This window comes from Sus scrofa, chromosome 13, assembly GCF_054392235.1.
Source record: "Sus scrofa isolate SSC_HxYL_T2T_F1_AM1 chromosome 13, Sscrofa_HxYL_maternal_Yorkshire_Landrace_v2.0, whole genome shotgun sequence".
Classification (NCBI taxonomy): domain Eukaryota; kingdom Metazoa; phylum Chordata; class Mammalia; order Artiodactyla; family Suidae; genus Sus; species Sus scrofa.
The window spans coordinates 84,746,302-84,772,260 of record NC_139395.1 but is presented as its reverse complement, the minus strand read 5'-3'; the positions used below and the strand labels follow the sequence as shown (position 1 = coordinate 84,772,260).

General features: G+C 52.4%; 1 protein-coding gene across 6 annotated transcripts in view; it reads right to left on the bottom strand.

Moving 5' to 3' along the window:
- GRIP2 (glutamate receptor interacting protein 2) overlaps positions 1-25,959 on the bottom strand; it is a 146,268-nt gene that overhangs the window by 106,111 nt on the left and 14,198 nt on the right. For 5 of the 6 annotated variants that reach the window (XR_014823870.1, XR_014823871.1, XM_013982004.3 and 2 more), the window contains exon 1: positions 878-1,017. The exons of the other annotated variant lie outside the window; for it this stretch is intronic. Coding sequence is in view for 3 of the 5 variants with exons in the window: in XM_013982004.3 (XP_013837458.3) it covers positions 878-932 (55 nt within the window). In the remaining 2 variants the exon portion in view is untranslated. Of the gene's footprint in view, positions 1-877; positions 1,018-25,959 lie in introns of those variants that run through there. 6 annotated transcript variants of the gene reach the window in all.

The window sequence follows — 25,959 nt, the reverse complement described above, 5'->3', positions numbered from 1 at the left end:
AAGCCCTGAACACTCCTCCCCACTCACTCCCACCATAGCCTGGCCCCCTCCCAGAGCCTCCTCCTGGGGCCTGAGCACAGGGAAGGACCCTGCACACCATGGGTCTCAGCCTCACCTGGGTCCAAGTCCTACATTTCCTTGTGGCCCCCCTGCCCAACACTACACCCCACCACAACCCCTTACCCTGCACGCACACGTGCACACACACACACCCCTCCACTGGCCCAGCTCCATCCAGACAGCCCCTGAACCAGGAGGAAAGGAAAGGCCACCAGGGACAATGGCACAGAAAGGAGGTGGTGGCACAGAAAAGTAGAGAGCAAGGGAAACAGTCACAGAGAGAGACTGCGAGAGGATGTAGAGAGGGACAGAGAAAGAAAGAGCAAGACAGAGGGAGAGGACAAGGAGCAGCAGAGGTCAGGTCAGGGAGAACCAAAGATGGGGGAGGAGAGAGGGAGAGGGAGAGAAAGAGGAGGTAGGGGGAGGGAGGGAGGGACAGGGGAGGGAGAGAGAGAGAGATGGAGGGAGGCACAACGAGAGAGGGATGGAAGGAGCGAGAGAAATCGAGGGAGAGCACCAGACAAAGAAACAGATGTGGAAAGAAAGAGTTAGAGAGACTCAGACAAAGATGGAGAGAGTGGAGAGATGGGGAAAGTGGCAGGACGCCTGGGCAGAGGAAGGAATCACATGCACAGATCCAGAGACAAGACCCAGGACTGAGAGGGATGCAGGCAGCAGAGAGACCCAAAAGCGCCAGAAAGATGGGTTCGAGGCGGAGCAAGGGGTAACATGGCCTGGAGGGGAAGCCCAGAATCCCCAGGGCCCCTCGGCCTCCGCCCTCCATCCACCCAGGTGGCCCAGCCCTGGGGCCCCTTACCTTTGGGCCGCCGCCTCACCACGCCCAGCCGCCACTTGAGTGACACTGCCAGCATTGCTGCCTGCCCTCCGAAGCCAATGTCCCCGTGCAGAGCAGAGCCAGGCACCGCTCCGCACTCCTCGAGCAGCTAGCGCTAACTGGCAGAGGCTGGGCGCTCCCTGCCTCCGCCCTCCCCAGTTGCTAAAATAGATAATCCTCCCTGGAGCCAAGCCGCCGCCGTGGCGGCAAGGCCCTTCCTCCCCACAGCTCCAGCCTAGGGAGATCGGTTCCTGGGTGGATGGGACCCTGGGGCAAACCTCCATCCCCAAATCCTGTCCTTTTCCCAAAGTGTTCACCTTGCCACCCCTTCTTCTGCCAAAACCTACCAACCACCTTCCCTCCTCCCTAGGCTCAAGACCCCAGGCCTTAGCACTACTGCTCTCCCCCAGTGCCCCTCCTCTCTGGCTTGGCTCCTTGAACTTTTCAGCACAGGTACAGGGAGGTTTGCTGGCCTTCAGAGATGCCTGCTCGCTGGAGTCCTTACCTTCTGGGTCTCACTCGCGCTTTTCATACTAGATTGAGATCATCTACCCACCTCCGGGACTGGAAGCCCCTGCAGACAAGGACAGAATCCACTCATCCTGTGTCCCTGAGGTCAGCACAGGCACCTGATGGGGTCAGTAGCATAGAGTGCTGAGACGGCAGCCCAGCTACTTCACCCCAACCCGCTACACTCACCCTCATTTTTAACACAGAATAACGAGTGAGTCCACCCAACTGCCTGGGTCACATGTGAGTCTTCCAGGGATCCAGCAAGAGCTCAATAAATGTAGGTGGTATCCCTTCCTGTGTCACACACACTTAGCCTCCTCTCTGACCCCCAGCCTGGCCCCTCAGGTGGGCAGGGCAAGCAGCATTACACTCAGAGACAGGTAGACATAGCAGCTGGCTCAGGGTCATGGAGTAGGGACCTTGCAGTGGTGGACTGGGCCCCAGGCACTTTCCCCCTCCCACCGAGGCAGTGCTGCTCATGCTTCCTCAGTCCATTCTCCAAACCTCTGAAGCCCCACTGCTGCATCAGGCTGGGGCCAGACACCCTCTCAGGAATCCACAGACTGCCAGCAGCTGGGCCTCCCTTGAGAAAGGCGGAGGCTGGTCCTACATGCAGACTTCCTGCCCATGCCCAACATTGCAATAATCCCACCTCCAGGCCTGGGCCCAGTGTCACCAGGTGCAGGAGTACTACTATGGACGGTGCAGGGAGATTTTGAGTAACCAGAGTCAGCAGTTAATAAAAATGAATCAGAAGTACCCGTTGTGGTGCAGTGGAAACTAATCCGACTAGGAACCATCAAGGTTGCGGGTTCGATTCCTGGCCTCGCTCAGTGGGTTATGGATCCAGTGTTGCCATGAGCGGTGGTATAGGTCACAGACATGCCTTGGATCTGGCATTGTTGTGGCTTGGCGTAGGCTGGCAGCAACAGCTCTGATTAGATCCCTAGCCTGGGAACCTCCATATGCAGCAGGTGTGCCCCCCCCAAAAAAGGACAAAAGACAAAAAAAAAAAAAAAGAATCACACAGTGAGACAATGATTCCCTTCTCAACCAACTCCCAGCCCTTCTGGTTCCATCCAGGAGTTTCAATCTGGTTCCATCACACCTTTAATGCCTCCCTGACACTCACAGATCAGCCGGTTTTAAGAAAAAGGGCAGGCCCCAGACTCAGAGCTCCCCACAGCATGGATACCAGCCAAATGTACCCAGCGGTGCTTGCTGGCAGAGATGGGGCTCAGGGAAGCCCTGTGTGGGCCTTACCAAGGCCAGCATTCAGGTCCTTTATACCAACTCCATGGGGGAGTTTTGTCCCTTCATCCTGAAGGTGAGGGAGGCAGGGACCACTCAGGGCCAGCCCAGGAAGGTGGGAAGGGGCACTCAAGCCAGATCATGCAGCTCCTTCCTGGGACACGAGACAGGGTACAGGCCACCCCGTCCCAAATCTCCCCACTCCACTGCAGGCCCTTACCAAGGCAAGGGACGCCTGGCCTCCTGGTGAACAGCACATCTCCGACCGCACCATGCATAGTGGGAGGAGAGATCACAGGACGCACGCCTTCGAGGATCCTAACTCTGCCCCCATGGAGCCTCAGTTGGTTCAATTCCCAATTCTTCCCAAGTCCAAAGTGTCATGGGTTGTTCCCATCTAGAGGGGCACGGGATCCAGTCAGAAGTCACTTGGAACTGATTTAGGGGGTGGTTCCCTGGGTCCCAGAAGACCTACTGTGAAGCTCCCTGGTGCTGTGTCAGGTGCCACGCAGGAGAGAGCAGAGGAGAACGTGGGCCCTGCCCCCAAGAGGTCCCAGATGAGGAATACGCTCCTCTTCCTGAGTCTCAGTTTCCCCATCCAAGCATTGGGCACAGCAATCTGTTCTGCATGATGGTTCCACACCCTGGAGCATGTGTCTACAGTAGGTGCTCAGCACTCACCTCTTCCCCGACGCACAGTCCAACTTCCCCTCTAGAACATGAACTCTCTGCGAGCTTGGTCTGCCTGGACCCCTGCTCTTTCCTTCTCCTGTCCCCCCTTCCTCTGGCAGCGTTACCCCCACTTTCCTGGGGAAGCTGCCCCTTCCTGCACTCAGGCAGGTGGAGCTCAGGATGGCCCTTGACCCAGAGCCCCCTGATCAGCATACTCCCACCCTGGCCACGGGGACTAGCCCAGAGCAAGCATACAACCCAGTGAGAGACAATTCTGAAACGGGGACAATGTCCTAGGAACTCTTTGCACTGCAGGGTGCAGAGAAGTAGTGTCCCGATGCAGTTGCTGGTGGCCACCATGGCACCCAAAAGGAAGAGAGAAGGTGGGGAGGTGAGATTGATCATATCCTGATGATGAGATCACCTCAGCTCCTGGAACAAACTGTGCCTGATGTCAGAAATATCCATTTTCTGTTACTTTAGCCAATACATTCCCTTCTTTACTTAAGCCATTTTGGCTTGGGTTTTTGCTAACTTGAACCCCAAAGAGTCCTGATTAATCCAAGTGTCTTCCTCATCTTAAGTTCCAATGCAGAACAAGGGGATCAGCAAATGCAGAATGGATGAATGAAAAACAGAACATGGGTTGATACACTCCCCAAACTCCGCTGGGTACATTTGGCTGGTATCCAAACTGATGTGCTGTTCAGTGAAGGCTGAACCCCGAACTTTAGCTGAAGGAGGCCACAGCTGGAAGATGGATTCTTTGCTGGTGTAGGAGCCCCAAATGCACAGTTTTCCCGACAGGACTTGAGATAGGAGACTGGGGGTCCTGGTTTCCAGCCATCAAGTGCCTGCCTGTTACCTGAGCTGCACCTGCCAAGGGCCCCCTTTGCAGTCCCCAGATTTTCACAGGGCTACTTCTGAAAAAATGGCAGCCCCAGGAAGCATGGGGAAGAGCACACGACCCCTGAAGGAGGTGAAAGCAAGAGTGAAAGAGCAGATCAGCCCAGGCACAGAGCCAGGAGGCCCAACTCCAGGTCCCTGGCAGCCCCAGGCTACACGGTGGCCCCAAACAAGGACCAGCTGTTCTCTGGCCTCATAAGCTGTACTCCACGGTCCTCCCTGGGTTCACCTTCCCTGTGAGTCTCACTTCCTCTGCCCCAAGGCCCAGAGAGGTTCCTTGCATCACCTGAGGTCACACAGCCACTGAGGCAGCCAAGCCAGGCTTCAAACACAGAGCCATCTGACTTCCCTCAAAAATGAGGTGACAGAGCCCAAAAGAAGGGCTAAGAGAAAGCAACCCATCACAGAGGGATCCAGGCCAGCTCCACTCTCGATTCTGCTTTTCCATCCCTGCCTCAGCCTCCCAAAGCCCCAGAGGCCACGGGCTGCTGCCACCCCCACCTGCTTCCCAAAACTAATTAGCATCTCATCACACTTGCCTTTAATCTTCCCAGCCTGGCCCTTTCTTCTCCAGGGGCCAAGTGGTGTGACATTTCTGCTGCCCAACTCTGCTGATCTAAATAAGAGAGAGGTGGAGGAGAGGGGGCAGGGAGCAGACCCCTCTTAACAGCCTCTCCAGGCTGGGGGAGGGGGAAGATGAGGATCATCCATCCAACCAGTCACTCATTCAACAAATGTTTTATTAAGTGCCTCTGAATGCTGGCGGGGGGCGGGGGGCGGGGGGCTGTCCAGCCACAAACAGAACCAAGCCTCCTTGGTGCTGACATTCTAGTGGGGGAGACCAATGTGAGAACAAGTAAATGTACCAGGAGGTTAGAAGATGGAATATGCTAGAAATAAATAGGACAGAATGAGGGGGTATCAGAGTACAGAGGGAGGTATTGCCAGTTCTAAAAGGGGTGTCTCCTTAGCACCCAGACTGTGGTCTCTAAATACCTTTTACCAAAAAAGGGCCCCAGGGCTCCTGGGAGAGAAGGCTGATCACAGGACTCGTGCAGTGCAAGTACAAGATGATCCTGGCATATCTGAGGTGCCGTAAAGGCAGGCAACTCGGGAAGGCTGACGGGGAGGGTTGAAAGGACGCAGAAGCCAGTTTGAAGGGCTCCCACCGGCCAAATATGGGACAAGTTGAACATCAAAAAGAATAATGACTTCAAAATTATAAAAATCCATGTGTTCATGACACACAAAAGGAAAAAACCTTCCTCTGTTCCTCTGGAAGTAGCCAAGGCACCAACTGATTGTTCTACACACAGAAAATGCAGAAGTTTCCGCGGTGCTGCAGTGGGTTAAGAATCCGACTGCAGTGGCTCAAGTCACTGTGGAGGCACAGGTTCAATCCCCAGCCTAGCACAGTGGGTTAAGAGATCTGGCATTGCTGCCGCTGTGGCATTGCAGCTGGGGTTTGGATTTGATTCCTGGCCCAGGAACTTCCATATACCTAGCATGTGGCCATAAAATTTAAAGATAAAACACAACGAAACAGAAAATGTGGGTTAAGAATGAAGCGCTCATCCCACCTTCCTGTGTGAATGATATTTCAGGGACCCTAACAAGGGAAAGTCATTCTTTAGGAAAGAACCACTACAAATAAGCACAGAGGAAATAACAGAATTGGAGTTCTAATGAAATGGAGGATCCAGCATGAAACATCCACGGAATGTCGAACAGAACTGCATGACAGACAGAAGGACCAGGCAGACAGCACTTGAACCCCTGGACTGATCTTAGCATCACCAAAAGTGGAATATTCTGCATGTGCACCTCCTGACAGGGTGTGGAAGGAAGCCCATAGCACTACCTGTGATGTAGCCTTGCCTGGAAACCTGGAAACCTGGACCTGGATTAAGTCCAGCTCTAGACCCAAATCGTAATCGACGGGAAGTACAGGGGACAGAGGAATGTATTAAATAACACTGTGAGGCCATTCCACAGGACAAATGATCTGGCTTTCCAACAAATAAATAGAGGGGGAGGAGGGGGGGAGGGGAGAGGGAGGGGGAGGAGGAGGAGGAGGAGAAGGAGAAGAAGAAGAAGGAGAAGGCACTCTTACAGATTAAAAGAGACTTAAGAGACTGATCAACCAAATGCAATTCGAGGACCTGGGCTGGATCCTGACTTGAATAAACCAAGTGTGAAAAGACATTTGGGAGACACCAGGGGGACACTGCACAGGGACCAAGTATGAGATGCTATGAAGAAATTACGGTGAACTCTGTTGGGATGATGCTGTTATTTTAATCACATATAAGAAAAGCGTCTGTTGAAGATACAGATGAAACAAAAAAAGTCCAAGATTTACCTTAAAATGCCTCTGGAGCATTCTTGGGTTGTAAGTGCCATTTAGAAGTAAATCAAAAGTTGAAATATAAAATAAAAAGAAATAGGGATTCATAAAAGGCCTCACTTAGCAGGGGACATTTGAAGAGAGGCTGAAAAGAGTAGAGGGCCATAGGGGGTTCTCCAGCAGGTAGGGGCTGGAGCCAGCCTGGGGTGTCTGAGGAGGGGGTGTGGGCCTGGGGCGTAAAGCACGGCCTCCTAAGGACTCGGCTTTCCTCTGGAGAAGGTGGGAGTCACTGCAATATATGGAGCAGAGGGGGGATGTGGCCTAACCTGGCAGAAGAAGCGACTCCAGGTGGCAAGGGTGGAGGCAGGGAGACTGGGGAGGAGGCCCCAGAACGAGGTGGGGAAGTGTTGGTGGCCCTGGACCCAGGTGGGGCCAGAGGAGGTGAAGAGATGGGCGGAATCTCATTTCTTATGAAGGTCGCAAAGCCTTCACCTGCCAGGGGGAAATGTTTGCAGACGGGCAGGCGGTCCCAGGAGCATGTGCTCAGATGCCAGCCCCCACTCTCTGTGCAGTTACTTCCCTGCTCTGGGCCTCAGTCCCCCCATCAGTAAAGTGAGGAGCATGATTAAGAACTCAGACAACATTAAGCTGCTCTGTGGAGACAGTGGAACTGAAAATGTCCTGCAGGCTGGTAAGAACTGGGTACACACTGCCGAGAGGGAAACAACCTTTAATTGGCACCTACAAGGTGCCAAGCACAGGGCTCAGGGCTCCACAGGCACCAAGCCTCACCTCATCACAGGTGACATCACCTAGGGAGCTTAAAACCACTACTGCTGAATCAGAAACAATGCTGGTGCCAAGATGAAGAATGGCTACCTCACTGCCGTCGTGTAACACAGATGTTCAGAGAGGGAAAGTGACAGCTCCAGCATCACACAGCTTCCAAGTGGCAGAGGAGGGATTTCCAATACAACCCAGCCTACTACCCTCTCCACTCATCCCCGACCACCCACCCTAATCAGATCCCCTCCCCTCCGTCCTGAGCCAGAAGCAGTGCCACAGGAGGCTCAAAGCCTGCCAGGCAAGCAGCTTATTCCTCTGATGGTTCTGAAATTTTCTTGAGCCAAGAAAGAAAATGCCATCAAATATTTTCCATGTGGGCCAGGGTAGCTGTCCGACAGGTGCACCAAACCAGCCACCTGCCAGGAAACAGGTGGCATGCCAGTTAATAGTCCTAAAAGGGCCTTCACAGTGCAATTAGGAGCAAATGCCTGGGCGGGCACCATTAACAAGTATGCAGATTAAGTCCTGGGGCCCTTGGGCGGGAGTGATGGAAATGTTGCAATTAAGGTAAATCCTGTGTACCACAGGGGTTCCCCAACAGCCACACCTGTGCAGGCGCCTCCCCCCCCCCCCACCCCGACCCCTGGGCCTCCCTCACCACACTTGCCCACCCAGTCCCCAGGAGGGGTCAGCCTCGGGGGAGGTTTAGCCTCCAACAGAGCTGGGTTCAAATACTGCACTTTCCTCGTCAGTGAAGCAGGTATGACCCAAGCGCCATGCTCTGGGGCAGCCAGGGCTCTGTGAAAGGGACTCGCCTCGTTATTACATGCCAGGTGATCTCTCAGACTAGTTTTCTTGTCTGAAAAATTGGGGTAAAAGTAACTACAGTTTGAGTTTTACTCTGCAACAGACACTGCCCAGCCTTTGTGCAGTAACCCTCCCCATCACCCCATGGCGGGGGTGGGGGCGCGAGGTTCCCTCGTGTGTGGAAGTAGAGACCTAGGTACCTGGAGCAGGGAGAAAGGCCAGGGGCAGCATGGCTCTGAGCCTACAGTTGGGCTCCAAGCCCGCCCCACCCTCACACCCACGCCGCTGTTCTTTCCAAACACAGACTCTGTTGTGGTCCCCAGGGGAGCGCGTGGGTGGTTGTGATTAAATACAGCAAAAGTGGTAAAATGAGGACGAGGGGCTCATCCCACACTGGCGCCTGGGTGAGCTCCAGCCTCTGTGCGCTCCCCACCTCGTTCCCACCACATGACCGTGCCTGCAGGTGGGCAGCCTGGGGGCCCTGCAAGGCTCTGACCAGCCTGGGCTCCAGCTCCCCTCAGCCACCACAGAGGCATCACCCGGTACTTCAGGCAGCTGGGACGGTTCATTCTGGTCAGACATGGGAACTGTTATCACGCTCACCTGCTTCCCTTGGCACCAGGGAGATCCCCATCTGGGAAAGTGAGGCAAGAACAGACAGAGGGGGTAAAGGTTAGGGGCAACGGGAGGGGACACCAGGCCACACAAGGTATCTTGTCTGTGGCAGTGAGGGAAGTGAGGCCCAGAGATGGGAAGGGACAAGCTTAAGGTCACAGAGTCCATCCACAGCAGTCAGGATCTGACCCAAGATGGGGGGCTCCCAGCTGGGCTGCTCACACTTAGCAGATGTGTCCATCAGTGATGCAAGTGGGGGCCAGGCTTCCCCCCTAACCCCCCGCTCAGGTCTTCACGCGACAGTAGGAAAACCTCCCCACTCACCCCCCACATAGCCCACATATTAATAAGAATGTTCCCCACAGGGCTGGCCTGAGGAGCCTGCCTGCTCCCTTCCCCAAGATAGACCAGAGAGGTGGAGAGCAAGTGGGCTGTAAGTGGACAAGGTCACTGCCTGGAGGAGCCAGTGTGAGACAACCCCCACCCAAGAGCAAGCCATGTCTGAGCACCACCCTTCCTGGGGCAGCCTGTGGGTCCGTATCCCTCAGCCTGGCACACAGAAAACAAGGAGCCCCCACAAGGGGGCAAGGGGCTTGTACCTGTCCACCTTGTCACCAGCACGGCCCCAACCTGCTATACATTTCACCCTGAACCTCCAACCTCAGGCACAGAGAAAGGAGGGGGCCAGAGATCACACAGCATGTTGGTGGCAGCTAGAGACTGAATGCTGTGCCCCCTAAATTCGTATGTTGAAAATCTAACCTCCAAGGTGATGGTATTAGGAGGCGGGGCCTTCAGGAGGTGACTGTCACGAATGGGATTAGAGCTCTTAAAAAAAGAGATCCCAGGGAGGCCCCTCACTCCCTCCCCCACAAGAGAACAGGGCGGGATGGCACCAGCTGCAGAGCTGGGCCCTCACCAGAACCTGGCCATCATGGTGCCTTAATCTTGGACTTCCAGCCTCTAGAATGTGAGAAATAAACTTCTATTGTTTTTAAGCTACCCAGTCAGGTATTTTTGTTATAGGAGCTGGAACAGATGAAGACAGTGACACAAGTGGGGCCAGAAATACCAGTGCCCGTTGTGTCCCTCCCACCCCCCACCTTGCAGGCAGCAGCCAGCCACATGCTCCAGCAACACCAGACATGGCCCTGCTGGTGGCTCCAGATAAAGAAAGGGAGAGTGAGGCGTTCCCACAGTGTTACAGTCGGGTAAGAATCCAACTACAGTGGCTCAGGTCACTGTGGAAGCAGGGGTTCAATCCCCAGCCCCAGGCAGTGGGTTAAAGGATCTGGTGTTATCACAGCTGTGGTGTAGGTCACAGCTGCAGCTCAGATTCAATCCCTGGCCCAAGAACTTCCATGTGCCACAGGTGCCACCAAAAAAAAAGATAAAGAAAAGGAGAGATTGTCCCAAAGGGGGCCCTCTGGGCTTTCCTCAGAGAGACTGGCCCAGGTGCCACAAGGCCTCTCTCTGTCCACTTGTCCCAAGGCAGCAACGTCAGCAAATCTGGACAGTCTCCAGACACTGGCCATTCAAACGAGCCAGCACAGTGCAGGGACCAGGGCCTGGGCAGGTAGGAAACCAGGTGAGCCCCTGCATCTCAGCCTCTGCTCTCTGTCCCATAGATAAACCAATTCCTCCCACTTTTCTCCTTCTTATACTCCACAGCCTCCTCCTTGGAAGGTCTCCTCTCCACCTCCCTAAATCCCCTAGACTCTGTCAGCCCATTCATGGGTCACCTCCCCCAGGAGGCCCTCCCTGAATCCTCCAGTCCTGGCTAACTTCTCCCCACACTGGTGGACCAACCAGACACTCCTCGGCACCCCACTGCTCCCTCCTCCACCCCTGTCCGGCTGTCAGTATCATCCCCATGGACAGCAGCAGCCTCCTCACTGGTCTCCCTGCCTCTGCCCTCACCTTCCCTGGCCCACTGTCCTCATGGCAGAAACCAGATCTCATCCTTCCCCTGCTTATATGCTCCCTCAGCTCTCAGGAGACCACATGAAACCCAGATTCCTCAAAAGGCCAACAAGGTCCCCCATGACCTCTGGCCTCATCTCCCTTCACACTGGCCTTCCCCCACACTCACTTTTGCAACCACAGGGCCTTTGCACCTGCCTTGCCTCTGCCTGAAACTGCCGTCCCCCACCTCCCACCCCAGCTGTCTGCACAGCTCTCTCCCTCCCTGCCTTCCTTTAGGTCATCATTCAAAAACCACCTCCCTGTCTACCCAACTCCCAGCACCCACCCCCTCCCTTAGCATTTATCATCTAACAAACCACTTTTTACTTGTATTTTTTATTTATTGTCCATCTCCCACACTACAATGACAGCTCCATCAGGGCAAGGCCCATGACCCTGCATACAGCAGGTGCTCAAGAATACTTATTCGGTGTTCCTGCTCTCTGCTGACCTGAGGCCCCGGGGCTCCCAGGGGTAAGACAGGACTCCTCTCAGTTTCTCCCTCAGTTGGGGGTGGGTATTTGCACAGTGGCAATGAGAACAGAACTAGGATTCAAACACAGAATGCTTGGTTCGAGCTCTCTTTCCATCTGCTCCTGGGCACTGAAAAAAGTATCTGCAAGGGAGAGGAGGGTAGACCCTGAGAGACATTCTGGCTGCAAGTGATTCGGGGTCCCCTGGGGCCTTCCAGCTGAGGGGGGAACCCAGCCATCTGGCTGGACTTCCCTAGGCTATCAGGTGCCAGGCCCTTCCCTGGGGACAGGTGAGCCTCCAAGCTACAGTGTCACGTAGTGTCCTGGGAACTGACAGAAACAGCAAGAGGGTCAGGATGACACTGCTCCAAAGACAGGAAAACCTGAAGTCAGACAGAGGTCACCACACTCCTAGAGCTTCTGTCTGTTTCTTCCTGAGGCTTGGGCAGCAGAGGCAACAAAAGGGGAAAAAATGGTGCTGACAACAGCAATGATAACCCAGTACCATCTCTGCCCAGACCCCGTGTGCTCAGCTGCCTCCATGTCACTCACTCACTCACCATAGAGATATCGAGCAGCTCCAAGGCCCCAACAATGAATGAAAGTGGTAGCCCTCATCCCACTAGGGGAGACAAAACATAAGCAAACAGAAAGGCAATATCATGTAGGTGGAAATAAGCACATTGAAGAGAAAGTGCGGCGAGAGGACTGCATGTGAGAGGCGGCCTCTCTGAGTACATCTTCCCACAGACGATGCAAGTGGGGTACCCAGCCATGCAGATCTCCCAGCAGGCACAGGATACAGCCAAGGCAAAGGCCCTGAGGCAGGGCTGTGCCTACAGCATTTCAGGACCAAGAAGAAAGCCTGCAGGACTGGAAGCTAAGTGAGAAAGGAAGGGGATATCCAGGATGTTACAGGGCAGGCCACAGAGGCTAGGTTGGCTTCTCCTCCCAGAGAGTTGAGGGCCACAGGAAGCTGAAAAGCAGGCTGTGATCTGCCTTAGGTTCTAACAGGATCCCCCTAGCTGCTGAGGAAAGAGACACCGTGGGGGCTGCTGCAATCATGCAAGTAAGAGATGTTGCGAGCTGGGACCCAGGAGTGGGTGAGATGTGGGGATCCAAGATATGTTTTAAAAGAAAAGTGGTATCAGCCCTGGGAGGCCAGGAGAAGTAGGTCCACTTTACAGAAACTGAGGTTCGGAGAGGTTACATCACTTGCCCAATGTCACACAGCAAGGAAGTGTCAGCGCTGAAATTATGACCCAGGGCACCTGCCTCCAGACCCTGTGCTCCTGCAGCATGAGGGCCACCAGGGTCTCCTTGGGGCTCATGCCTGACTTGTGTGGCATGAGGTCTGGGATCTGAGATTGGAAAAGCAGCCCCTGGTTCAGTTACACAGCAAAGCTGGGATGGGGACCAGTGGGATGCCCATGCAGACAGAAAGCAAGCTGGGACAGGTAAGAATGAGAGAACAGGTGGTTGGGGACATATTCCCAGCCTCCAAGGTCTGTTTGTGAAGTGTGGGACACAAACATCCCCCATGGGGACACAGTGGGGAGCAAGGTGCAGGCAGAGGACCTGGGGTCCCATCCCAACTCTGGCCTTTACTAGCTGTGTGATCATCAGTATATCATCACTTGCCCTCTCTGTGCCTTGGTTTCCTCACCTTCTAAAGGGCTGTTGTGGGCTAAATGCATGGAAATGCTGCCACAATAGCTGGCAGGGGTGTGACAGTTGCAGCTACTGGAGGCAACGGGGCCTCAGGGTCACAGACAAGGGTGCAACAAGAGCCTCCCCACTGGGCTCCCAGCTGTCCTCACCATCGCCCACCTTTGGGGCTTTGCCCACCACACCTCCAATCTTCTGCTGTAGACTCAGGGCCTTCTTCCTGTCACTAATTCAAGAACAACAGCATGGCCAACTCGTGCCTGCTTATCTGGGATTTCAGGGGAAGAAACAGAGGAATATACCTTCTGAAACCAGAAGATTCACTAAATGACATGGTGCCACAGTCTGGATTCTTGGAATCATGCTATGCCAGAGATAGTCTCTAGTCCAACCTGTACCCCACCCATTTTACAGATGGGGAAACTGAGGTCCAGGAGGGAGGGGGCACTTTCTGAGCCACCAGACCCCCAGCATCTGGTGGTCACTTCCCTATCTTGGGAGTGTCCCAGGTGCAGAGATAGGGGGTCAGGGAGAGTGAGGTGTTGGCCCATCAGGATGGACAGAGCCCTGCAGGGGCACGTGTTAACCCTCTGGATGCTGGATCACAGACATCCAGGGGTCCTGTCCCTGGAGAAGAGGCCCAGAGACTCTCAAGGGGAAAGAGGCTTGGGGAAAGAGTTGTTCCCAACTGGTGTGAAAGTACTGCAGCATTTTCACACCTAGTGTCCCGGGGTGGGGCCAGAGGGCTTCCTCCACCCCTGCCCCCTCCAACACACACTGCACAGGGAGCTTCCTCCTAGGAGCCAGCTCTGTGCTGCACCCCTCATATGTGTATTCCCTCCAGATCCTCACACTAAGAGGCCGAGGTGGTTTTAATGAAAATGACCCACACTCACAGAGGAAGTGACTGGCCCAAGCTGGGAAATGGCAGAGCCAGGCACTGAGCCCACAGGCTGCCTGGCGGCAAAGCCCCTGCCTCATAGCTCCTGCTCTGGGGCATTGCCTCCTGTGGGGTCTTTGCTTCTGGGTCCTCCCACCAAGCGCCATAGACTGGGCTCTGCTTCCACTTGTCATGGGAGCAAAAGCAGCCCTGCCTGACAGCTGGCCTAGCCCCCTGGAAGCATCCGAGGAAACACCCGGCAGAGAGAAGGGAGCATGTGACAGCCAGCAGGTCAGGGAACCAAGGCAGCAGGGAGGTGGCAGTCTGAGAAAGTCTGGGAGACAAAGAGCAAGGAAGGCTGAGAAGATATCCACCCCTCCCCACTTACATCATGGGGACCCTGGACCCCATTCTAATCACTTTATGTGTATTAACTTATTTAACCTTCAAAAAAACCTTTGCCACAAGTACTATTTTAATCCCCACTTTACAGATGAGAAACCGAGGCTCAGAAAGATGAAGTGTCTTGCTCAGGGTCACCCAGCCAGCAAGGGGTGGAACCAGGATGTGAATCTGGTTATCTGGCTCTAACACCCACTAGAGGAAGAGGAGCTGTGGCAATGAGGTGAAGGTCAGGAGAAAAACTTTAAGGACAAAGGTGTGTGATGTTCAGTGAGAAAGTGTGTGAGTTTGTACAATAAAAGCCCTCCATCACCTCCTCCTGGCCAGCATCTTCATCAAGCCACATTACTCTCCAGTCCCAGCCCGAATCCACATAGGCACTGCATCGTGAGGGCAGAGACTGCCCACGTGGTCAGGGATGGGACCCTAAGGCTGAAGCCACAGTAGCAGGTCAGAGGTGGGGCAGAGTGGGCAGCTGCCCTGCCTGCACAGAAACCTTGGAGGGTATATTTGGCCACTTGGGGCTGGGATGGGAGGTACTGAGGCAATTGCAGCCTCAGCCAGATTGACAGTGGGGCTATGCAAAGTGCAGTCTGCGGACCCAGGTCCACCCTTGAACTCTCTCACTAGACAGCAACAGAAAAGTTCAGAAACAGAGTAAACAGCAATTCAACATTGCCACAACACCCAAGTGCCTGATCAGTGGCTTGTATTTTTCATGTCTTTCTTAATTCATTGCTAGTATACTTTTCAAATCTATCAGCCTCTGATAGATAAAAAAAGCAAAAAATCCTGGCCCTTCACCAGATAGTTTGAGAAGCACCGCTTTGAAGGAACTAACCAGTGACAAGAACCTGGCACTGAGCCTGATGCGTAATTCAACATAAAATAAAGCTGCAAAATGAAAGTTTAGCATTCAAAATGACACAAAACTTTTATGTGTGCTGGAAGAAAGTAACTCTATTAGATTAGGGCGTCTCAGCCTCTGGCACTGACACATTTGGGACTAGATGATTCTTTGTGCTGGGTGCTGTCCTGTGCATCCAAACACGTTTGGCAGCCTCCAGGGCTTCTACCACTAGATATCAGTACACCCCTCCCCAGCTGTGACAACCAAAAATGTCCCCAAGGAGGTAAAATTGCATTCCCCCACCCCACCCCATTCAGAATTGCTGGCTTAGATGTTCCGTTTCTGTGTATGTGTGCGTGCGTGTGCACACGTCCATCTAGGTGAATGTATAATGGAGGTGTATTTGTGTGTGCACAGGTGTGCACATGTATGTGTGTTTATCCCTGGCCCAACTTCCTTACTCACTGCAGGCATCTGAGTCTGCAACACCTGGTGTCACCTGTTACTCTTAAGGGCTGTTGCCGGATTTCCCCTCCCTAAAGTTGGGCATGGCTACCACTGAGGACCCTCCAAGGAGGTTGTCATGGGAACCAGTGGAGCATCTGAGCAGCAGTCCACATAAGGGTGAAGTTGCCTTCAATGCCTCCTACCCCACCTCCACTCCCAGAGCCCAGGGGCAGGAGATGAGACGAGCAGCTAGACAGAAACCATGGTTTACAGCCAGAGGTTGAGACCAAGAGGGTGGTCTCTGTGTACCACTGGTCAATAAGAAGCTGGACAGCAGCCTGGCAAGGGGGCTGGTGAAGCAGAAGCTCCAAATGACATATGGGGAGGACAGCCTTCAAACCGCAGGTGTCAGCATGCCAGCCTGGGGGCTCTGATTCACAGTGACCTGGCAGGGCCTCAGGGTCTGCATTTTTCCAGCTCACCAGGTGACTCTGACACACAGCAAGAGGTGAGATCTCCCTCTGAGGGCACCAGAATCCCCTAGGAAGCTTGATGAAAACAGAGATTCATTGCAGAAAAAAAAAAGGGAAAGATCCGACAAGTATTGGTGAGGATGTCCAGCAACTGAAACTTCCACATATGGTTTGTGGAGACATAAAATGGTACCGCTTTGTCAAGGGGATTGGCAATATCTATTAAATCTCTAAACATGAATACCCTAAAACATACCTCAATAAAACTGTTAAGAATATGCTACCCTATAGGCCAGCAGGTGCACTTGAAGGCATACACCCAACAGAAATGTATGCATCTGGCTGCCAGGAGGCAGGTTGAAGAACTTTTTTTTTTTTTTTTTTTTTTGCTTTTTAGGGCCACATGTGCAGCATATGAAAGCTCCCAGGCTAGAGGTCAAATCGGAGCTGCAACTGCCAGCCTATACCATAGCCACAGCCACAAAGGATCTGAGCTGCATCTGTGACCTACATCACAGCTGATGGCAATGCCAGATCCATAAACCACTGAGCGAGACCAGGGATCAAACCCACATCCTCATGGATACTAGTTGGGCTTGTTACCGCTGAGCCAGGATGAGAACTTCAGGTTCAAGAATCTTCAGAGCAACATTTCCCAGAAAAGCCACAAACTGGAAATAATCCAAAAGTCCATCGAGAGCAGAACAGATGAATAAAGATGGTGGTGTGTTCGTGCAAGGGAATACCTCACGGCAGTGAAAATACTACACAGCTGCTGCTGTTGCCACACACAACACAATGGACAACAAAAACAGGGTGTGAGTGAAGAGGGCTGGAGAGAGAAGAGTAAACACTATGAAATTCCATTTATGTGAAGTTCAAGAACAGGGAAAAATAAACCTTTTTGGCTAGTGATAGATACAAAGTGGGTAATACCCCAAAGAAAACCAAAAGAATAATCAGGACTGCTGGCACCTCTGGGTGGAGCAGTGAAGGGGACGAAATTTGAGTTGAACCCGAAGGGAGCTTCTAAGGGGCTGACAGTGTTCTACTGCTTAACAGGGTAGTTATAAGGGTGTTCACGTGTCATTACCTTTCCACTCCTCCTCTGCATTATAAACACAAGTATATTTTAGGATTTTAAATGGAAGGGGAAAAAAGTGTTTCTGTCCCACTCCCAGGAATGTTGATTCCTCAGGTTTGGGTTGAAGCCTGGGAATGAGCATTTTAAATTGCCCCCCCACCACCGCCACCAGCACTCCCCTAGAGATTCTGATTCCCAAGCTCCTGGGGCACCACCAGGGTCTAAAACACCCAAAGAGCACACATCAGGAAGGGGAGCCCAGGAAGCCAGCCCCCAGCTGGCCGGTCCCACCTCAGAGCAAGCTGAGCTGTCGCTAGTAAGAGCCCAGAGGACTGGTGGCCATGCAGTGGCCGGCCCACAGCGGGTCCACTCCATGCGGTACCCTCAAGAATGGCCTGGTGGGGAGTTCCCGTCGTGGTGCAGTGGTTAACGAATCCGACTAGGAACCATGAGGTTGCGGGTTCGGTCCCTGCCCTTGCTCAGTGGGTTAACGATCCGGCGTTGCCGTGAGCTGTGGTGTAGGTTGCAGACGCGGCTCAGATCCCGCGTTGCTGTGGCTCTGGCGTAGGCCGGTGGCTACAGCTCTGATTGGACCCCTAGCCTGGGAACCTCCATATGCCGCGGGAGCGGCCCAAGAAATAGCAACAACAACAACAACAAAAGACAAAAAAAAAAAAAAAGAATGGCCTGGTGGACTCAAGGAGGGAATTGCTATTGGTGCCACTCTGGGTGTGGGGGACACTAGAAAGAGAGGGTGGGACAGAACTGGTCACTAAAATCCCACTGCAGAGGGGCTGGTGGCCTACTGTGCCCACACTGGAGGCCAGATCGGGCAATAGCCCTTGAAGGAAAACAGAAAGGATGGGGAGGAAGCAATTAAGGGGCTGCCATCAAGGAGGCAGCTGGCATCTGCTCGGGCATCTGCCAAGACTTGTTCTGTCTCCCCAGAGCCCAAGGTGGGGGAGCGGTGATGGGGGACAGGATCAGGGAAGCTCAGACCCACCCTCTGTATGACAGGCAGACAGCGAGCCACATGGATGGCACAAATCCTGATCAGCCATGGGCAGCGCTGGCGAGTCTTGAACCCACTCCATCAGCACAGGAGGTAATGGGCTACCACCCAGAAGGCCCTGAATTACTGAGCAAGTTCTCAGTGCCAGACCCTGGGGCAATGCTGGGGACAGAAGGACAGCAGAATAGGCATAAGCGGATGTAAGAGGGTGGCCTTCCTGGAGAGAGAATGCTGGGGTAAAGTCTGCAGGATTAGTGGGGATTAACCAGACGAGCCCCCACCCCTAAAAGGCAGAGAGATTAGCATGGGCTGGAATCAGAGCCACACCCCTGAGCGCTCCTTTCTGGCAGCCATGGCTCCAGGGCTTCCCTGCATCAATACCAATTATCTCAAGATGACTCTCCGTGAGTGTGCATCCATTCCCATTTTACAGATGACGAAACTGTGCCACAGACAGATTAGGTAACCTGCACAAGGTGACACAGCTCATAAGTAGCAGAGACTGAATCTGAGCTACACTGCCTCTCATTCGGCTTTTTTCCTCCAAGAATTGGACAGGAGACCATTGCAGCTGGAGCCCAGACAGGGTGGAGGTGAACGGTGAGAGCAAGGGTGGACAGGGAGGTAGCGGTGGACACAAAGGGGATACTGACCTTGATCCTGGCAGCAGTGTAGAGCCATTGAAGGCAGGAAGAATTGAGGGTATCGGACACATGTTTGAAAGATGTCATCCAGCCAGGGGAGAGCCAGAGACTAGCATCACTGGACCATCCACCAACATCTCCTGTCTTGTTCTACACTAACCGAGCACCTGGAGGCACCACAGTCTTTTCTTCAGACAGCCCTGCTAGGCAGCAAGGACATCTCAAATAGAAATGCATACATTTTACAACTTGATGAATGTGAGGACGCACTTTCAGACATGCGCACCAAAGACCCCATTTAAACCTCTGATGAATCCTCTACAAAGCTCAGTTAAGCCACTCCCTCGGTCTCTAATTAAAATTTGTAATGAAGATCGGAGTCATCAATCAGTTCCTTTGCCCACTATCGATCGTAGCCACTTCCGCCAGTGCAGATTCCCGTTCCAGCCAGGATTTCGCTCAACTCCAATTCTCTCAGGTCAGATTCTTGCAGATCTTAATGCTGGCATGGGGAGTTGATTCTTCTGTCGATTTTCAGATTAATAACTATTTTCACCATGCACATTTTCAACCCATGTCACTTTTATTTTGTGTTGGTTATTTCTACAGGTGACGTTCATGATGGACTGGATTGGACGAATGGTCTGTGATTCTTTCTTAGGGAATTCATGACATATGGAAACATCCTTGCAAACCAAAATAAGAAAAGGAGTCTGAAGATGAGGAGTGAGATCTAGACCCAGGCAGAAACCACAAACAGGGTCAGACAGGGTCAGGGTGAGACAGAGAGACACAGAAACAGATGGAAAGAGAGAGCTGTGAAATGATAGGTTAGCTCCTGATGACCCAGCAGAGCCAAATGGCACTTTCCAAACTAGTGAGCTACACAGCTCTGCCTCCTCCAGCCACACACTGGACACCCCACCTCCAGGCCCTGGTCCAGGCCATGGTCCTGTCCAGAAGGCCCTTCCTCCTCCTTGACCCTCAGCTCAGGACTTGCTCATCCCGCTTCTCAGTAAAGCTACACCAAGTAAGAACAAAGGTCACTTGGGTTGCATCTCAGCAGACAGGACATCTGGGCAGATACTGACCAGCTAACAACACCCAAGGCCCATGTAAAAGCAGGTCCAGCCCTTGGTCTGGAGCCAGGAAGTCCCAGCAAAAGGAGGATGGCTGACAACGTGGTGAAGGGAGCCTGGGCGCTGGGGTCAGGGGGCCTAGGTTGGCATCTGACTGTCTCTTTTCAGTTTCTCAGCCTCAGATCTCAGCTGCCCCATTCAAGAACCGGAGTTAAAGACCTAGCATGCACGATGTATGTTAGACTGGGGCCTGGTGTGAAGCACCCAAAAAGTTCCTCTGCCCAGATGCCATCTCCAGACCCCACCGTGTTGGGCTGAGGAAGACGCAGACCCTCATAGGGCCGGTTTCAGGTCCATCCTCACCCTAGGCCTGTGGGGCAAGAAGGATCTGAGCTTGGAGTCCCTCTTGTCTCAGCCTTCTGCAGGGCAGACCTGGACTCTGAGCTGGGCTGGGGCCGGGGCTGGTTTGGGTTTCTCTTCTCTCACCTCCCACTCCCAACCCATCAAGAGTGGCTGTTGGAGCTCTGTGTTAAAAAAAAAAAAAAAAAAAAAAAACCTATGAGGGAGTTCCCTTGTGGTTCAGTGGTTTAAGAACCTGACATAGTGTCTGTGAGGATGCAGGTTCAATCCCTGGCCTCGCTCGGTGGATTAAGGATCCAGCATTGCCACAAGCTATGTAGGATGCAGATGTGGCTTGGATCCGGCGTTGCCTTGGCTACAGCATAGGCTGGCATCTGGAGCTCCAATTTGACCCCTAGCCTGGGATGCGGCCCTAAAAAGAAAAAAAAGTCTCTGAGGCTGAGTTAGCAGGAAAGAGTGCTGCAATCAATTAGCAACAGGCTGGGGAGAGGGCCTTGTGCTTTCTGCATCTCTAGTTGGTGCAGTGAAAGACTGCGGGCCCAGAGATCTGGATCTGAGTCAACTATACCTCCCTGGGCCTCCGTTCCTCATCTGGGAAATGGGCACAAGACTGTGATTTATCTCCTAGGACTAAGTGAAGTAAACAGTGTATATACATGGGTGCTTAGAAACACTTATGAATGAACAGGGTTTCTTCTCTCTTATTTATCTGGTGGGTTAATGATGAGGAAAAAGAACCCTGGACTGGGTCGTCTTCACACTGGGTGACCCAGGTCAGCTGCTTTCTCTCGCTGATCCTCAATTTCTTCATCCAAAAAATGGATCAGCTTCTTATAAAAAGTTGAACATACACTCGGCATGCAACCCAGTTATTCCACTTCTAGGTATTTAGCCAAAGAAATGGAAACACGAGTTTATACAAACACTTCTCTTTGAGCGCTTCTGGCAGCTACAGTCACAGCAGCCCCAAACTCGGAACCACCCAGAAGACGCCCATGAACAAGAGATTAAATAAAGCAAGAAAAAGAACGAGACACCAATACACATAGCAGCACAGGTGAATATGCAAGACATGCTGAAAGTGCAAAGATGAGGCACATCTGGTCCCATTTCCATGAAACTCTAAAAAAGATAAATTGAACTTCTATTGATGAAAAGCAGATGGTTGCTTGCCTGGGTGTGGCAGGAGAAGGAGGGGAGGAGGAACTATTTGGGGAGGGGCACAAGGAAACTTTGGGGGTGATGGAAATGCTCTAATTATGCATAGATTGGGGCGGAGGTTACACAGTTATATACATTTGTCAAAACTTTCAAACTGTATGCTGAAAATGAGTGCACTGTACTGTATGTCAGTTATATCTCAATACAATTAATGTTAAAAAGGTTCCTGAAACAACCTTCTTGTAAACTTCCCAAGCAGGTCTGCAACGGGGTATCACATACCAATGGGTGCGTGGCACTTTGTCACCCTGGAAGGAACTCTACAGGTGAAAGGGACTGGTGGTACTTCCATGGAAGGTACCACAGGAGTAGCTGATTTTGTTGTGATTCCACAGATCTGAGTCAGGCTGACCTGGGTGGAGTCCAGCCTCTTGACTTCAACATCATGCCCTGCCACCTGGGGCAAAGTAGTTTCCCTCCTGAGTCTCAGTGTCTGGAACATTCCTCTGGGTCAAAGTGAGCAGTTCCTGGCTCTGAACTGAACACCTGGCATGCCACTGGGCCTCATCAAATGTGTCCTCCTTTTGTATCCTGGTGATGAGAAAACCAGCAGAGAAGCAGCATCCCCAGGGCTCCAGCTCCACAGTGGCAGAGGTGGCCAGAACCATGCTCTTCCCGCATTCCTCTGGGCACTGGGCAGGCCTGTCAATTGCATGCATAATAGTCTCCTCTGCCACTAACTACTGTTGTCCTCCCATCGATGTCACAGCAGCCCCTTCCTCCATACAGCAGCCAATGCTAAACCACCTCATGTCGAGGGACACAGATAGCTGCCTCCCCCACCAGCCTGGTGAACCCTGCAAGGACGGAGCTGGTCTAGTCACACCTGCACCCCAGTGCCCAGAGCATATGTGCAGCAACCAACACTCATTTATGAACAGTGAGTGAAAACCACACCCAGTTCCTAGTGGCCCCAGAAGGTTCTCTTCCCCTCTCCCACTGCTAGGCCATGTGGCCTCTCCTATCCTTCCCTAAGTGGCTTCTTCCAGCCTTAGGTGAGAAGGGGACAAATATGCCTTTACTTTGCCACATGGTGCTCATTTGAATAAGTGCTTTTGTTGCCCTGTGAGGTTCATTTTATGTGTCACCTTGGCTGGGCCATGGTGCCAGCTGTTTGCTCAAATACCAGGCTAGATGTTGCTGTGAAGGTATCTCGTAGATGTAATTGACATTTACAGCCAGTTGACTCTGAGTAAAGCAGATGACCCTCCATCATGTGGTGGGCCTTACCCAGTGAGGTGAAGGTCTTGGGGTAAAGCCTGAGGTTCCCCCAAGAAAACTTCTGCCTCAAGCATGCATCATAGAAAACATGCCTGAGTCCCCAGCCAACCTGAGCTGTGCTATGGATTTCTACATGACAGCCCCACAATCGTGTGAGCCAATTCTTTAAAATAAATATCACTTTTTGATAGAGAGATAGATAGATAGATAGATAGATAGATAGATAGATAGATAGATAGATCGATCGATCTCCTATTGGTTCTGTTTCTCTGGAGGACCCTGACTGGTACACTTGGAGCCTACTCTTTGCACCCAAATGAACACTGAGGCCCCACCATGGACATCAGTTGCTTCTACCTGTCCAACATCCAGACCCTGGTCTTCTGGTAACAACACTCCACAGCATTCCAATTTTGCTCTGGAGAGAGTCCCCTCCCAACCCTCTGTCCATGAAATTCATGGGGCTGATCTTGCTTCCAAGGTGGCATAGTCAGGTTTAGTCAATCAGAGCAGTCCATTCTCCAGGCCACAGTGACTGGCTGGGGAACAGACATGTGACCAAACACTGTCCAGTGGAGGAAGGCTCCAGGACTTTTGGTGGAGCCACCTGTGCACCCTTTCCTCACCAGACAGTAGAATGGTTTGAGTACAGAGCAAAGCCAGAAGCACAGAGAAAGAGAGACAAGGAATGGAGAGATGGAGTTCAGATGTCATCCTTTGAGCTCCTGGATTCAGCCCTTCCTGAACCTGCTTGAACACATAACTCCTCTCTCTTGCTTTTGCCAGTTGGGATTAAGTTTCTGTCATTTATAACCCAAAGTTTCCTGCCTGTTACTGCCTCCTTCACAGGCTTGAGAGTGAGCAGGCGGCCATGGCTCAGTTGACAGGGCATGGCTTATTTTGTACCTCAGGGCATGTGAGCCTGAAGCAGAACTAATGAACAGAGCAACCAAGAGAAGGATATGGAGGGAGAAGAGATAGGAGAAGAGGCCCAACACCAGTGCTGGGGGGCGGGGAACAGGTTGGGAGAGAGGAGAGCAGTTGGCCTGGTGAATTTCCACATGTTGCTCTGTGGCTGTGATACACCTGCTCATCTGCAGGGAACCTGCAGTAAAGTAATGTCTCCACTCCCATTCTCAGTGACGGTCCCACTGCTTCACCTCCATGCGAATGCTCAGCACTGCAGCCTTTTCAACACCAGCCCTTCTGGTGGATATCTCTCTGTGCTTTAACTTCCATTTTCCTTCATGAGATGCTGCCAAGCACCTTTTCACACATTTACCGTCCAGCTGGATCTCCTGTGTGAAGTGCCCACTCAGGTCTCTTGGCCAATTTGCTATTGGTTTGTCTGCCATTTTTATTGTTGATTTATAAGAGCTCCTTACATATTCTGGATGAACCTTTCGGGCTTGTTGTTTTGTGGGGGTTTTTTGTTTGCTTTTTTTTTTTTTTTTTTGGCTGCACCCACAGCATGTTCCTTGGCCAGGGACTGAACCCATGCCATAGCAGTGATCTGAGCCACTGCAGTGACAATGCCATATCCTTAAACTGCTGTGCTACAAGGGCACTCTGAGCCCTTTTTTCTTGACAATATATGTTAAATATGACTGCAAGGTGGGCATAGAGAGACCACAGGCCACAGATGAGACTCAGGCTTATTTGGAATGAGTCTAAAAGACATCAAGTTGCAAAGTTTAGATATTTTAGGAATCTCTGACCCTACACCTAGATTACATAAAGGACTCCAGCTCAGGCCAGGGAGATCAAGAAAGCAGGAAAGTAAAGGAGGAAGAAGGCCAACAAGTATTTGTCCCATGCCTGATGTGTCGCCTGCTTCATCTCACATGCTCCTGCAGCACTGACCTTCCCAAAACATGAAGACCTGTCAGGGTCACTGCACTGGCTGTTCCCTCTGCCCATGCAGTTCCCTGAACAAGCTCCTTCTCATTGTTCAAATGTGTGCTCAACCATGACCTCCTCAGCCCTGCCTCAGCTTCATTCATTCTCATTTCATGGCCTGTCGCTAGAGTGGACATCCATTTGTTGACAAGGCACTTGGCTGGCTGGCACACTAGGACAACAGATCCATCAGGCAAGGGGCCATCCGTCTTATTCACACTTTACCCCAGGGCCTAAGGCAGTGTCTTTACCCAGCATCTGCTCAACAAATCTTTGTTGGACAAACTAATAAACAAGGCTCGTGACAGCCCCATAAGGTAAAAGCCAACACATGTCCATTTCACAGATGGAGATGCTGAGACTCAGAGGAGTTGGATCACTTGTCCAAGGTCTCAGAGAAAGTGAGAGGAAGTTCCAAGCTCCTGACTCTACAGGCTGCCCTGTGCCCTGCCCCTCCAAGCTCCTTTTAGCTCTGAGGGCAGTAGTGCCAGGAACTGCTATCCAGGCAAGGGGAACAGGAGAACTGAATGCAGTGGGGACAGTGTGAGGCCAAGACATCTGCCAAGAGGCCAGTGCATGAATCAGAAACAGGCCACGTATGCAAAAACTCAGCCACCACAGTGGTCAAGGAATCTCCAGAGATGCCCTGAGAGTCCCCCTCCAAACCCCCCTACCCCAGAACAGAGGCCTTTTTGGCAGCACCCTTGATGGGGAGCTCATCCCCTCCCAGGGCTGTCCAGTCCAGTCTGGTCTAAGGTGAGCAAGAGATTCTGGGACCTTCCTCTACCTGAGCTTGGCCAGGAGGGAACGCCCAGCACCTCCTGAACTGGAAACTCTGAGTACTGCTGGATATGTGGCAAGAAATTAGGTTAAAGCAGGAATAATCAGCTCATTAACCCCCTCGCTAGACTCCACACACGCATAGAGCCTGTTTTGGAGCGACGTTGCCTGCCGTCACTGTCTGCCTGGATCCAAGTGGAGCAGTACAAGTGAGATATTTTATTTATGTGTCGTGCATATTTATTAGGAAGGAGTAAATAAATTAGCTGCTTGCCATCTGTAACCACCAGCCCACATGAAGCTCCCTCCCGCTTCCTCCGCCTCGGGGGAGGAGCCACACTAGCAAAACCCAGATCCTATAAAGAAGGGGTTTCTTTTCTAGTAAGATTTTCTCCAGGGTTTGAGCAGCCTAGAATTACAAATTTTCTGAAAAGAAATGGATATAGGGTACTATTTTAGGCCACCTGCCAGTAGCTGATCTCCCAGCAAGCCTAGGAGGTGGGCAGACTGTCATCCTCATTTAAAAGATGAAGACAAGGAGGCTTAGAGAGGTCAAGTCACTTGCCCAGGGTCACACAGCAAATGAGTGGAAGAGCTAAGCTCAAGCCAAGGGAGGCTGAAAGATTTCTGTGATGTGCTGGGGAGAAAGGCTGGACCAGGAGGCAATTATATTCTGGTTTTGGTGCTGGCTGCTGTGGGACCCAGGCTG